This window comes from Euprymna scolopes, chromosome 6, assembly GCF_053919585.1.
Source record: "Euprymna scolopes isolate OS-2025 chromosome 6, ASM5391958v1, whole genome shotgun sequence".
Taxonomy (NCBI): domain Eukaryota; kingdom Metazoa; phylum Mollusca; class Cephalopoda; order Sepiida; family Sepiolidae; genus Euprymna; species Euprymna scolopes.
Genome location: NC_136487.1, coordinates 115,346,473 through 115,361,815, shown reverse-complemented (window position 1 = coordinate 115,361,815; position 15,343 = coordinate 115,346,473). Strand labels below are relative to the sequence as shown.

Here is a 15,343-nt window from a genome sequence, read left to right as displayed (position 1 = left end):
TTGAAATCTACTTGCATAATATTTTGGCGTTTTAACTTATTTGTAAGCGTTTATTCAGTTCTAAAAAAGTGTCGGCATAATGTCACAGCTTTGAAGCCTAGGTAATCGGTCACAAATATAAAATTAAATCAAATAAATCAAATCGTCAATAAGAATAGAAAATGCAAGAAAACCAAACAAATATAGCATCATTAAAGGTTCGATAATCGCTCAAAAATAGAAAATTAAATATTGGTACCCGTAAAAGAATTTTTTTAGAGCCGTATTTTTTGGAGGGGTAGTGGCGTGTCGGTATTTTGTGTATATTTACATTCCCAAACCCATGCAGCGTTTATATTTTGACAGCGTTCCGTCCATGCAAGAAGAGAGCAAAACGTGTTTGTTTACATTTTATTGTAGTTCCGTCAGTGCAAGGAAAGAGTTAGCAATACGTGGCAAAATGCCAATACTTCTCAAACTTTTGGTTAAAGCTCACCGTGGTGAATTTTTTAGGATTCCAGTATTTAATTTTTAGGTTTTTGGCGGAATTGCATCGTGTTTAGAAGTTGTTTTAATTTTATATGTTTGTTCGATTATCGAGTGTTAAAAGACGTTATGTATATATTTTTTTTTACTTATGCACGTATGAATTGTAAAAAATAAGTTGCCAGTATTTATGAAATATTAGGATAATTTTAAGGTTAGCAGTATTTAATTTTTTTGTTTTTGAGCGATTATTATGTATGTATTTGTTTTTAGCACTGTTGCTTTCTGTAGGAAAGTGTTTTTAATGTTACAATGTATTCTCAGAATCTGCCATGTATTTTACCGCAATAATATTTAAAAAGTATGTTCCAGCTAAATTTAAGCTTTACAGGATCTGGTTTTAATTTGTTAGGTTAAGTATGCAATAGTTGCAAAACATTATCCCCGGATGTTCTTTACATCTTGACGGCGACGACCACAAAGAAAGAAAGAAAGAAGGATCCAAAAGATAGAAGTGTATCTACTAGTAAATGTATTTTTTAAACAGCCATTAGTTACTTAAAGGTGGTGGACGTTTCGTTCGTTGTTGTTATATGTTGAAAAATAAGTGTCTATTAACTGAAATTGACGCCGTGTGAATCAATGTTTGTCCTAGCGACGCCATATTGTAATGTTCTGAAGTGTTCGTTTAGAATGATCTAATTCCGGAATAAGAGAATTAGCGGGCAACCAATCAGAGGAAGCGGACTTTCCTAAGGGAGACTTTATAATTTCTTAATTCTACTACGGGAAAGATAATGGCATATCTGTGTATGTATGATCAAGTTATGAGTAGTGTAAGTATCCAATCTTTGGAACATTAGACTTCTTTCCTGTGTCGACTGGTTGCCGTGGTAGGACTAAATATTTAGAAGGAAAAATAGGTACTCTTCCTCTTAAGATGTTGCGATTGTGATGGTGTTGTCTTAGGATGCAATGTAGTATTTCATTATCACTACTAAATGTGTCTAAAATGGTGTTTTAAGGTTACATAAGATAGTGGCTATTAGTCTAAATGCATTGAATTTGTATCTAGCATCTGTTGTTGCAAACCTACGATACTTTCGTACAGAGGGGAATTTCTGCAGTCATCTATAAATATAAAAGCGAAATTTTGTGTGTGTGTGTGTGTGTGTGTGTGTGTATGTGTGTGTGCGTTTTCGTGTATGTCCGAGAAAGGCTTTTTTTCCGAGAAGCGATCGGTCGTCTCACAACTACTTAAAACTTTTTATATCGCGCCTAAATGACGAGTTAACAACCGGGGTCGTCTATTTAATTTGCCCGACTTTCAAACGATAAATATTCAACAATTTTCGATCGCCGCATGTGCATTAAACTTTTTTGTATAAAAAAAAAGAAGCGAAGAGACTCGCGGTAAATAAAACATTGTCCCGCACTCAAAGTTGACGTCATTAACTCGTCAAAAACGGGCACCTGTCAAGTCGCACTTTTTTTCACACTTTATTATTTTCCAACTGCGCGTCAAGGCTTCATTTTTGTTTTTTTTAAAACAAACACCCGGCCAACGATTTATCCAAAAACACGCACACCTACAAACACGCGGACAACGCTGGATACCCCCCCTCGCTAGTCTATAATATAAATCTCACCTGTCTGTTTAAATGCATGTATGTATGTCTCGCAAAAACTTTCGACAGAGGCGACGGTTCCTACCAAAATCGGTATCATTTTGAAGCTCGTCGTCTCGGATGACAAATATCGAAAAATTGGCCAAAACATTAGTTCCTTCATTCTAAACTCGCTCGTTTTATAAAAAGAGGGGTCGGTTTTTTCGCTGACATTTTAGCAAGTAATTGTCACCGTTGGATTGACTTCGGTAAATTTCAATGCTTTTGACTTCCGGTCGTGTCATGAAGACATTGGCTAAGACGTCAAATTTTCTTTCGCTTTCTTTTTCGCCTTCACGTCACGGGTTCGAGTCTGCCTACCTACTACCACTTTTTTTTACTCAACACCCTCCCAAAAAACCCAGGCAACGCCAGGTACTCAGGCTAGTTTTATAATATATAGAGATAAATGAATATTAATATAAAGAATTTATTTTATTTTTTAAACTATTTTAGATTACTTAATTTTTCATATAAAATCTTTGTTGAACACGGACAAAAGTTATAACACGTTAATTTAGAATGAGTGCTCTATGGTTAAAATTGTGGTTATGTTTTTATTAAATACTATTAATATTATTTATCCCTAACTATGATTAGTCGGTATGAGGGAATTAACTTGACAAGAAAAAAGACGCCCTGATGAAATCTGCGTCAGTTTATGGTCAAATAATGAATGTTTCTTCTAAATTTTTAATTATTTTTAATCTAGAGTTAGGGCTATGGTTATGGTTAAGAATATACGTGTGAATGTTTGACGAGCCCTTTATATAAAGGATTCCATGTATGGCATTTTAGAGGGTCACCAAGGGCAAAAAGAGTCTAGATTTTATACATTAAGATTTGAAAACTTTTTTAATTGAACATATTTCCAAGTGACAGAATTGAAATAATTGTGTTGACTATATACAGAATAGAAAACATAAAGAAACATAAACATGGTTTAATTTGCAGCATGCAAAAAAATAGTCCAAAGGCATTAAAGTTGTTAGTTAACTTTAATATTAAATAAGGAATTGAAACAGGGTATATCATTCTTATTCATTCGGGTTAACAAAAATTTGTTGCTGAACACTATAAAAACCACATGAAAATCATTAGATATTATTAATTCCTATTATTTTCAATCTCTAAATATGATCAGTCTACATAACGAAATGAACTTCTTGAAAAAAAAAGTTACCTCCCTTAGTTGTTTAAATCACATGTAAATCATAGCTACACAATCCAATGGAGGAAAATCAAAACCCCCTTTAAACTGTAAAAGGTTGTAGCAGTCACATATTTTGATGAACTATTTTATCGTGATGTAAATAAAAATATATCAGTGACCAATCGAATGTCCTAGCGTAGGAATACAATTTATTAGACTACTACCGGTGCATACGCAGTTTTTTTTCCTCGCGTTTCAAGCTATTGGGTTTCGAGAGTGTTCATTCTGTTATTGCCTCTCACAACTAACCCGGAATGAAATCTACAAAGATTCACGATACCGCTTTTTTTTTCTTTCTTTTTTCTTTTTTTTTTTCTTTTTTTTTTTTTTGTTAGAAATAACTATTTGTTGTGATTAATTTTAGCACTAACAAAACAAAAAAGATGTTTTCTGTTATCTTTTACTGTGAAAGTGGTCACCGCTTATTAAGGCCCAGAGGTCACCTAAAAATAAGGGTTAATTGGTTTCAGATCGTCGGTGAGACAAAACCGTAATGATCGGTAATGGTGGAACTGGGGTAGGATTTGCTTATTAAAGTTGGTTGATTGTTTTTGTTTTACGGCATATCAACCCTTTTCAGGTTATTTATTGCCGAATCCAGTGATTTTGAAGAAAATTTTTTCAACAGAACATTTTTTTTTTCAAGACGGTTTCTAGTTAACCCATAGTTGGGACCCTAACAAGTACTACCACTTCGGGTCAGAGTGGACCTAGGAGAATGGCAATTAAGGGGTGGCTCCACACTCCCCAAAGCCTGCAAGCTGGGGCCTCACCATCGGATATAGTTTAGAGTCATATCCAGAACCCGCTTATTTAAGAGGAAGGCTCAACAAGAACTTGATTATATTAGACTTGAAGACGACCATAATATAGTCAGCTGGGACGCAGCTCTGTGGTATGGTGTTACACAGAGGGGTGGTTCTAGGAAAATAAACTGTGCTTATTGATTATTTTTTAGTTTTAGGCACAGGTAGAGAGTAAGAGAAAACGTTGGCTGTGGTTGTAGCTAGACGAGTTTTATGAATATTGTCTTTTGTCGTCTACTTATTTATGTATGGAATCAGATGGGCATTTTGTTACAGTGAAACTTTAATTATAATCAAGATGGAGATTCCTTCGCCTCATCGTCATCATTCCTTCATAACGCCAATTTTATGCAAGAGAAAAGATTCTGCTTTAAGATTCTTTACTTGCGAAGTAAACTTGAGTAAAACAAAAATAGAGAATAAATGATACAAAGTTAAATACCGTTTGGAATACATGGGCGCGACTTCTAACCATATTTGTTTGACTGGATCAAAGCATATGACGCTATTGAAGTACTCCATGCCGTCAAAACCTCCGATTATATAGATGAGACCGTCCAAGACACATGTGCCGTGGTAAGCACGGTAGTCTGCAATAAGGAAAAAAAAAAAATTAAAAAATTACGATTAAATTAATTCTTAAAACAAACAAAAAAAAATGCAATGTATTCACTAATATTGTCGTCTGAAAGGGCCGAAAAAAATAAGACAACAAATGTATTGTTTATAGAAAGTACAAACGTAATGTTTCCAGCGACGGCGTGGTCCCTGAGCGTTTTGGACGACGATAGAGTCTTTGAGTATTGCCAAGAACCACGACAACATTTAATATAAATTGGGTATGAAAGGCATGCATCAGCGAAGAAATATATATGTATATATATATATATATATACTAGCATGGGTGCCCGGCGTTGCCCGGGTGTTTGGAGGTGTATGCTGAGCAAAAAAAAAGGGGGTAATTTTTAAAACTTTGACCCCTATTATGACCCCTGAAAATTTATTGTTTTGGGCTCAAATCAAGTTATTAAGTTAGATCCATGTCCACGGAAGCTATATCTAAAATTTAAAGTGTGTAGACCCAAAATTGTCGGAGAAGTTTGGTAGAGTTCTCAAAGCTCAAATCGTTGAACTTTGACCCCTTAATCGCCAAATTTCTGGCTAAAAACCGATCACATAGATTTTTCCAAATCTCAGTATATCAAATTTCGAGTCTGTAGACTAAAAATTGACAGAGTTATTTCGTAGGGAAATGTACACAGACACACACACACACACACTTTCACTTTTATAGATATATAGATTTAAAATTTGAGTCTGACAGAATGACAAAATTATATTGCAAACCGATATATTAAACAAACGAACTTCAAAGAAACAAATGAACACATAAGTAAAAACAATTTGTATTAGAAAACATTTATTATTCCACGTCTTTTTTTTTTACAGACCTGACGACTGAGGTTCGCTCTTAATAAAAATTGTTTTTTATAGTCTTAATTTTGACTTCCTTTTTCATAAAAAACTAAAAAAAAAATCAAGAAAGAAAAGAAATTTAATTTTATTTTTTCATTAATTTCTTTCTGTGCAAAGCAATTCTTTCAAACTTACTCTGTTTCCAAAATGTTTTTATTTTATTCCCCTCCCCCTTCATTCATTTTCCTCCGCATCCTGGCAAGATTACTGTACACATAGATTCGAAAAAATAGTCAAAAACAAATATATAAATAAATGTTATCAAAGGCAAGATAAGTTACTTTTCTACCTAACTGGATATCTTTTTTGTGTTTTTATTCAATGTAATATATTTATTCAGCTCGAAAAACATACAGTGTTTACCGATGTGTTGGAAAATTCAAGATGGCGTCTCACACCCTCTTTAACACCGTAAGTTTGGGAAAAGGTGTTATAAATAAAAAACTATACAAAATACTATTAAAAACCCGCCGAATATATGTCAACCTATGTCACGTGTCACGGTAACATATATTGAGCGAGTTTTTAACAGTATTTTAACAGGGCACATCGTAAAAACTGACCCATTAATTTTCCTGAAGTAAAAACTATATCGTTTTTAAACTTTTAAAACTGTACATTATAAAAAGAAAACTGTTCGAGTGATTTTTTTTTTTTTTTTTTACATGGGTGTCACCACTTATCAAGGCCCAGAGGCCACTCAAGGATAAGGGTTAATAGGTATACATTAGTCATTGTGATTTTAGCATAGTAAACAGTGGGAATTTTGTAACTTGGATTACTTGAAAAAGAAAACTGTTCGAATGATTGAAAATGAAAACAAAATAACAATGTAAATATATTGATAAGAAAAAAACAAAAACAAACGAAGTTTCCGTTTCAGGAACCCGAGTTTAATTTTATGTCGTAATCATTCAACTCGTTAGCGGTTTTATTCAGCGATTAGGGATAACCATACGACATATCTAATTACCAAAGCGATTTTTTTTAAATTTTTTTTTTTTATTAAAACTAAACCTGTTTAGTTTTAATGAACCAATTTTTTTTAAAGCCAACACTTTAGTTATTTTGAGAGCGTGCAACTGCACCCGAAAGGTTGATTAGGAAACTCCAAATCCTTTTATGACTCGGAAAAAAAGGGCTTTTTTATCGGCTTAAATGATAAACTAATGTTAAATATTAGTATTTGCCATCGATTCTGAAATAAAATGAAATCCTGACATTGTGATCATTTTTGCAGGTGTTATGTGCCAAATATTGAAATAAGAATGTTTAAATTCAATTATTGTAATTTAAGTCTTTAAGTTTAAAGTCGATTTTATTTATAAAATATCTTTTTAGAAATCAATCTCAAAAACAATCTGAACAATAAATCTCTTTTGTTATGGCTAAGTTTTTGTCAAGGGTAGAAATTATAATAGACAAGTATTCATCCATGATGACATTTTACCGATTTCCTGGTTTACAGGTATTCTTGCTAAATTTCTTCGAAAGAATTGACATAAACAATACTTCAACTAAATACGTATATTTCATGCAATAATGACTTTTATTTCTTCTGACTTTTCCTAAACTAAACATAAAACATCGGTTAGGGTTAGTTTAACATTCTGTAAAAGTACCTTCCGTTTTTTTTTTGTTTGTTTTTTTTTGTACTTCTGCAGAGAAGGTAAAAAACCGATAAAAACTGGATATATTTTTCGTGTTTTTATTCAATTTAACATGTTTATTCAGCTCGAAAAGAATACAGTGTTTACCGATGTGTTGGAAAATTCAAGATGGCGTCTCACACATTCTTTAACACCGTAAGTTTGGGAAAAGGTGTTATAAATAAAAAAACTATACAAAATACTATTAAAAACCCGCCGAATATATGTCAACCTATGTCACGGTAACATATATTGAGCGAGTTTTTAACAGTATTTTAACCGGTTTTTTATTTATTACACCTTTTTCCAAACTTACCGTGTTAAAGAGAGAATCGGCCGCCATCTTGAATTTTCCAATACATCGGTAAACACTGTATGCTTTTCGAGCTGAATAAACATGTTAAATTGAATAAAAACACGAAAAATTTGCCTTTGATAACATTTATTTGTTATATATTTGTTTTTTGGCAACTTATTCGAATCTATGTGTACAGTAATACAAACCCGAAATGAATTTAAGACCACGAGTGAAATGAGAAAAAGAAGTCAGCGGGTTTGGTTGCCATAACAACGTGACGGTAGTGAACGTGTGTGTGTGCGTGTGTGCGCGTATTTCGTGTAGTTTAGTATTTTTTTGCGTAGTTTAGTATTTTTCGTGTAGTTTAGTATTTTGTGTGCGCGTATTTCGTGTAGTTTCGTATTTTTTTAATTTGTGAATAACAAGTTATTAAAAAATTAAACCCTTCCAAGATGGACAATAAATAAAGCCATAATATTTTATGGTAAAGGTAAGAGCGTAGAAACGATTGTTTTTTAGGAGATGTGATTATTGGATTAACCAATCAGAAATCGTCTGCGGCACACACACATCTCTGTTTTTATAGATATACTAGCATGGGTGCCCGGCGTTGCCCGGGTGTTTGGAGGTGTATGCTGAGCAAAATAAAGGGGTAATTTTTTAAACTTTGACCCCTATTATGACCCCTGAAAATTTATTTTTTTGGCCTCAAGATAAGTTACTTATCTACCAAACTGGATATATTTTTCGTATTTTTATTCAATGTAACATGTTTATTCAGCTCGAAAACCATACAGTGTTTACCGATGTATTGGAAAATTCAAGATGGCGTCTTAGTCCCTCTTGAACACGGTAAGTTTGGGAAAAGGTGTTATAAATAAAAAACTGAATAAAATACTGTTAAAAACTCGCTCAATATGTTACCGTGACATAGGTTGACATATATTCGGCGGGTTTTTAATAGTATTTTTTCTAGTTTTTTATTTATAACACCTTTTCCCAAACTTACCGTGTTAAAGAGGGAGTGAGGCGCCATCTTGAATTTTCCAATACATCGGTAAACACCGTATGGTTTTCGAGCTGAATAAACATGTTACATTGAATAAAAACACGAAAAATATATCCAGTTTGGTAGAAAAGTAACTTATCTTGCCTTTGATAACATGTATTTGTTATATATTTGGTTTTTGACAACTTTTTCGAATTTATGTGTACAGTAATACAAACCCGTTTTTCGAGCTGAATAAATATGCTACATTGAATAAAAACACGAAAAATATATCCAGTTTGGTGGAAAAGTAACTTATCTTGCCTTTGATAACATTTATTTGGGTAATCTCCAAAAATACCGTTAGGGCTTACAACATGGCCGCCAGAAGAGTCAACAAAAAACTGCGAATAAAATATATAAAACTCGTAATTTCTGTTTTTAAAGTGGGTTGTCAATTTTCTTTATGAAATATACTTCCAAAATAAACTATTACAGTCGTTTAAAACATAATAGAAGTATTATTTTTTATTTTTTAAAAACAATGTTTACAAAATGTCTACGAACGTGCGTAGACATTTTGTAAACATTGTTTGGTTGCCATAACAACGTGACGGTAGTGAACGTGTGTGTGTGCGTGTGTGCGCGTGTGCTTGCTAGTACTACTATTAAGTTTGTCGGAGCGTTTGATTTCGTGTAGTTTAGTTTCGTATTTTTTTAATTTGTGAATAACAAGTTATTAAAAAATTAAACCCTTCCAAGATGGACAATAAATAAAGCCATAATATTTTATGGTAAAGGTAAGAGCGTAGAAACCATTGTTTTTTAGGAGATGTGATTATTGGATTAACCAATCAGAAATCGTCTGTGGCACACACATCTCTGTTTTTATATATATATATATATATATATATATATATATATATATATATATACGCTCTTATTTTCGGATTTTCCTTATAATTGAGCACTCTGCTCGACTTCTTTTTTCAAACAACTAATTATATATATATATAACGCTATATAATATATAATATAATAATAATAATAATAATATAATAAATATATATATGTAATATAATAATAATAATAATAAAATATAATAATATAATAAATATATATATGTAATATATATAATATAATATATATATATAATGCTATATAATATATATATATATATATATATATATATATATATATATATATATATATATATAAGGTTCATGCAAAATAAAAAATGTAGTTTATAGCTGCAAACCCCAAATTTAAATGAGGTTAACAGCAACCATAATTTGACCACCCGATTAAATAACTACACCAACTTTAACCAATCTACCAATAAAATACAGAACAACCCATCACATACCAATGCCACCCCTAATCTACCTTAAAATAAATACATTAAACAAGACGCAATCTACTTTGGTTCCACATCTGGACTTATTAAGCATAGGATTTCAACCCATAAGCCTTCTTTTAAAAACGACTCCCTGTTGAACCAAACATAATAAGAGAAGAAAGACTATGTTTAAATCATCAAACCCAAATATCAGCTGATGTGATAATGTAAACAAACACAGACGGAATTTGATGAACGACATTATCATTATTAATTTTATTTATTTATCTTTTTTGCGAATTAGTCCAATAGACAAATTATTCCTCGTAATATATAATCAATAAAGGATTGATTCTATAATAATACATACACCATCTGCATAGATTAAAATATCATGTTTAAGCGTATTGCAAGGGAAACCATATATATATATATATATATATATATATATATATATATATATATATATATATATATATATATATATATAAGCGCTGACTGTCGTTTGGGTGATCGGGTTCCAATCCTGACTTGAGGTAGTTGCTTGTCTAGCCGCACTGATTAGCTGTTAAACAGTGAAACAGTATTGTATGTGGATGACTATAATGCTACCTATCTTGGGTGTCGCATATTGGGAAGTGATATACAAACTACCATTTTGGGGAGTGATATACCACTACCGTTAACTGCGCGAAATATTGTTGAAATTTAAACATTAATTTTTTAAAATGCTTTTTTATGTCTGTCAGAGTCATCTAATAATTATATGATGATCTGCGCTAGGTGTATCAGAATTTTGGGAGAATTTTTGACACCCTTAACACGAAACTGCGAATAAAATATAAAAAAAACTCGTACGTTGTCTTTTAAAAGTGGAACATACTTCCAAAATAAACTAGTAAAGTTGTTTTAAAAATAAATAGAAACATTACGAGTTAATCTTTTTTTTAATTTTTAAACTTTAAAAATCTATCAAAATTTTTCTATTGGTCCAATTTTTACGATAGTTTCAGGATCAATGTGAAATTTTATGCTTTCTAATGAACCGAATATTTCAGACAAACGTTTGTTTTTAAATCACCCCCCCCCCATTTTGAAATGTCTATTAAATTTTTAATAATTAATTTATGTACCAAATAAAAGATTAGTAAATAATATATTCAAATTTAAAACAAAAAAGTAGTGTTTTTTAGAAATTTACCTGTAAAGTCCAAAGTTTAAAACCTTATTTTAAACCAGGTTGTTTTTTTTAATGAAACCTTATAATCTTCTTATATTGCATAGAAAGTTTCGTTTTATAAAGAAAATTATTTCTATTTCATTCAATGTTTTTTTAGATATTAAAAAAAATTCACTCCATAAAGTGGAAATTAAATATATTAAATCAAAAACTCGTGTATTTCTCTGAGAAAAGAAAAAAAATCATCAACTGTTTTTTTTTTAAGACAAAATATTGTAAGTAAAATATGACTAGTTTTCAGGTATGGAGGTACAAATTTCTTTATGCGCAAGGCTAGACGGCTAATGCGAACGTGTGGTCAACTTCCGGTTTTCGATGACGACGTAAAAATGCTGCGATAGCGCGTTTTTTTTTAACAGTCGTTTAAAAAATTCTTATATTTAAAAAATATATGAAATTTAAAATATAAATATGGATAAATTCTGAACAATGAAGAATGGAACTAAACATTCAATAGTATTTTTATAGGTAAGTGTTTGTTTTTTTCGAATTTATATTGATTTTTTATAACCGAAGAAAGTAAAATTTGGTTTATTTTTTTCAAATCTTTTTTGAAGAAAACCTATTTAAAAAGCAAATATTGTATAATTTGCTATTAAACCTGTTATTTTTATAAAAATTTGGTCTTTGCTCCTTTAATTAAAAAAAATTAGGGTTTGAATTACATTTTTCAAGTAGTTATAAGCTTGTAAAAATAGTAGGTCGAATTATTCAATTTTTTTCACGCATTCTTAAGATCGGTTTCTGCGCATAAAGCTAAATTAACCGACTTTTTATTTCACCTGAACGTGATCAACGATAAGAAACGAGTTTCTTAAAGGGGCTGACATAATTATTTACTATAATAATTATTAAATACCTACAGACACTAGTGTTTCATCCTTTCGGGAATCTTCAGTGCAGGGTGTCACGATTAACACCAGTATATATATATATATATATATATATATATATATATATATATATATATATATATATATATATATATATATATGTATGTGTGTGTGTGTGTGTGTGTGTATATATATATATATATATAGAGAGAGAGAGTTATGAATATATATATGGCAATCAAGCTACACAGAATATTTTCGTTTCATCCCCGTGAGAATTCGTCAGGCTTATGCGAAAGCTCGAATAACAGGAAATAGTACGTAGGTATGACCTTTTTAGATTTCAAAGCCAGATATTATTACCATAAAAGCACGTTCAGTAACAAAACAAAAAAAAAAACACCGAATGAAAACAGCACTAGCAAACCAATACTGGGAACTCTAAGAAAGTGGACGTTTAACGATAGTCGAATTCAAAATAGTAAGAAAAACAAGTACATGTAGGGACCTAGACAATTCATGTAGATTATGCCTGAATGAGAAAGTTATCCTAAACTTTAAAGAACCACAACATTTATTAAACTGTTGGAGAGAAATAGCGAACAACTGTGTGCACATGAAAACTTTACTTTATGATAGCAATCTATATATCTATAAAAGTACAAATGTCTGTGTGTGTGTGTCTGTGTGTGTGTGTGTCTATCTGTGTGTCTATCTGTGTGTGTGTGTGTGTGTGTGTGTGTGTGTGTCTGTGTGTCTATCTGTGTGTCTATCTCTGTGTGTGTCTGTGTGTGTGTCTGTGTGTGTCTGTGTGTCTATCTGTGTGTCTATCTCTGTGTGTGTCTGTGTGTGTCTGTGTCTATTTGTGTGTCTGTCTGTCTGTGTACATTTCCCTACCAAATAACTCTGTTCATTTTCGGTCTACATACTCGATAAACAATCTATATATCTATAAAAGTACAAATGTCTGTGTGTGTTTGTCTATGTGTGTGTATATTTTCCTATCAAATTACCCTGTTAATTTTAAGTCTACCTACTCGACATTTGAGATAAGAGGTATTGAATTTTGGGCAAATCTTTTTAATCGGTTTTCGGCCAGCAATTTGGCTGTCAAAGAGTCAAAGTTAAACGATTTGACCTTTGAAAACTCTACCAAATTCTTCAGCCAATTTTGGGTCTATACACTTGAAATTTTAGATGTGGGTTACTTAGACATGGATCAAACATTTTAACTTTATTTGAGCCTAAAACAATAAATGTTAAGAGGTCAAAATTGGGGTCAGATTTTAAAAAAAATTAACCTATCAGCAAATTTTTGGTCTAAACATTTGAAATTTTACATAAACTGTATTCAGACATAGGACAAGCTTTTTAATTGATTTTGAACGAAAATTTGTCTACGAAGGGGTCAAAGTTCAAAAGATTATTATTATTATTATTATTATTATTATTATTAATTATTAATTATTATTATTATTATTATTATTATTACTACTACTATTGTAACTAAACAAGTCGTTGAAATAAATCAAAGACTCACCTGATTCGGCGGTTTGACAGCTCATCCAACTATCGGACCTTATGTCGTATGTTTCGATAATATTAGTCGGGCTGTTTACATTCCAACCTCCAAAGACGAACAGAATTCCATGCGGCATCCTCGGTGTAAGCATGCAACTGGATATATCGAAATTGCCCAAACTCCTTGCATCTGCATACCTATCCAGATCACATAAAAACTTGAGGGTCTCAATGATGAGTGGACGGCAAGCCGTATTATCCTTAACATACCTGTGCTCCTTAACCTTCTCCACAAAGAAATAGGTCGAAAACAGTCCCAGGCGAAGACATCCTAAAAGTTTAGCCATGTAGCAAGTCCGTCCGATGGGATCGAAATCAACCCAGTGGATGATGGCATCAAAGGCGATCTCTTCAGATTTCACGTTAAGATCGTCTGAGGCGATCACACGGCACAGATTTTCCGGTTCCAGATGCAGGAATTCCTCGGACGTCCGGTAAATCTCGACAAAGTTTTCCATGAAAAAATTATGGGCGATTTGTTCCAGCTCAGAACATGCATACCAAGATGCGAACTTTTCGATACCGATGCAATTCTCTGCGGACAGTTGCGACGCCAAGAATTGGCAACATTCTGACAGCAGGCCGACGATGTTAAAATAATCGGCAGCAACGAGTAGCGACTCCACGTTTTCAGTGCTGATGTCGCATTGTTGCGTGTAAGCGTAGCGTATGATGCTGCGTATGGTGTCGGCACTGACTTGCTCCAGCTGAATCACCTGTTGATTTGGATCAACGAACTGGCTGTTGGTGAACATGGCTCTGAAGTACGGGCTGCTGGCCGACAGAATAACTCGGTGGGTGGGAAAACTCTCCTCCCCAACTCTGATTTGAACATCGCAAAGTTGGCCACACTCTCGTATCTCGGTCAAAACTCGACATTTTGCGTTGAAAACTTCCTCCTGTATCTTCTCTCTCGTCGACGACACAGAAAGCTGGTCGTTGTCCGAATACTTAAATTCCATCGCTCCAATGAACGAAAAGAAGAAAAAAAATGAACATACAATTACACTAATGAAAAAAAAAAAAAAAAAAAAAACCCAAAATAACCCAATTCAATTGAAAATTAAAATAAAATCGAGGAATCTCAAGAAATGACTAGACATTTTATGCTCTACAACGTTTTATCAGCTGCTCCAGCCATGAAGCTTTAACGAAACTACAAGGGAAACCTTTCCCTCGTAATATAGTAAGCGTTTTCAATTCTTGTAGTTTGTTTTGTTTAGGGATGAGCGATTTCTTTGAATGCCTTGTTGTATATAATTCTTTTGCAATACATCATAAATGAGTGACGTTATCCAACAACCGTTACGTCATTATACAAATCATAAGATTCCTTATTTCGTTTTTCTTTGCTAATATTTATTTCCATTTTCTATTTTGCAAATATCAGCCAAAATTCTGTCTACATTCGTTTTTTTTTTTTTTTTTTTTTTTTGACCGGATAAAGAACCCCACTCTTATCTAAAGTTCTACCTGCTCTTTTTCGATACTATAACCGGAAGAAAGTGTTCTACCCTTAGACTGATTAGATCAACCCCATAATTTATTTTGTTGAATTTTTAGTACTATTTGCTGTTTTCATTTTGGGTGTTATTTTCACAACGTTTCGGTCGACGTAACCTCCGACCTTCTGCAAGTGTATCTTGAATTCAGGATATTTTCTGTCGGACTCGGGAATCTTTTCGTTGAACTCGGAAATCTCTCTGCGAAATTGGATAATCTGCTCAGAATTTCGAACGAAACACTTTATTCAATCCACGAGGTTAGCATGCTCTCGTTTCGGCAACG

General features: G+C 32.5%; 1 protein-coding gene across 1 annotated transcript in view; it reads right to left on the bottom strand.

Annotated features, from left to right (window-relative positions):
• The window catches only part of LOC145277897 (kelch-like protein 10), a 123,341-nt gene extending 108,512 nt beyond the window's left edge, over nucleotides 1-14,829 (bottom strand). The window contains exons 1-2 of the mRNA XM_080129893.1: nucleotides 13,515-14,829; nucleotides 4,594-4,741 (exon numbers count right to left, since the gene is read on the bottom strand). Of these exons, the coding sequence (XP_079986019.1) occupies nucleotides 4,594-4,741; nucleotides 13,515-14,517 (1,151 nt within the window). The 5' untranslated portion in view covers nucleotides 14,518-14,829. The remainder of the gene's footprint in view (nucleotides 1-4,593; nucleotides 4,742-13,514) is intronic.
• Between the last annotated feature and the right edge of the window lie 514 nt (nucleotides 14,830-15,343).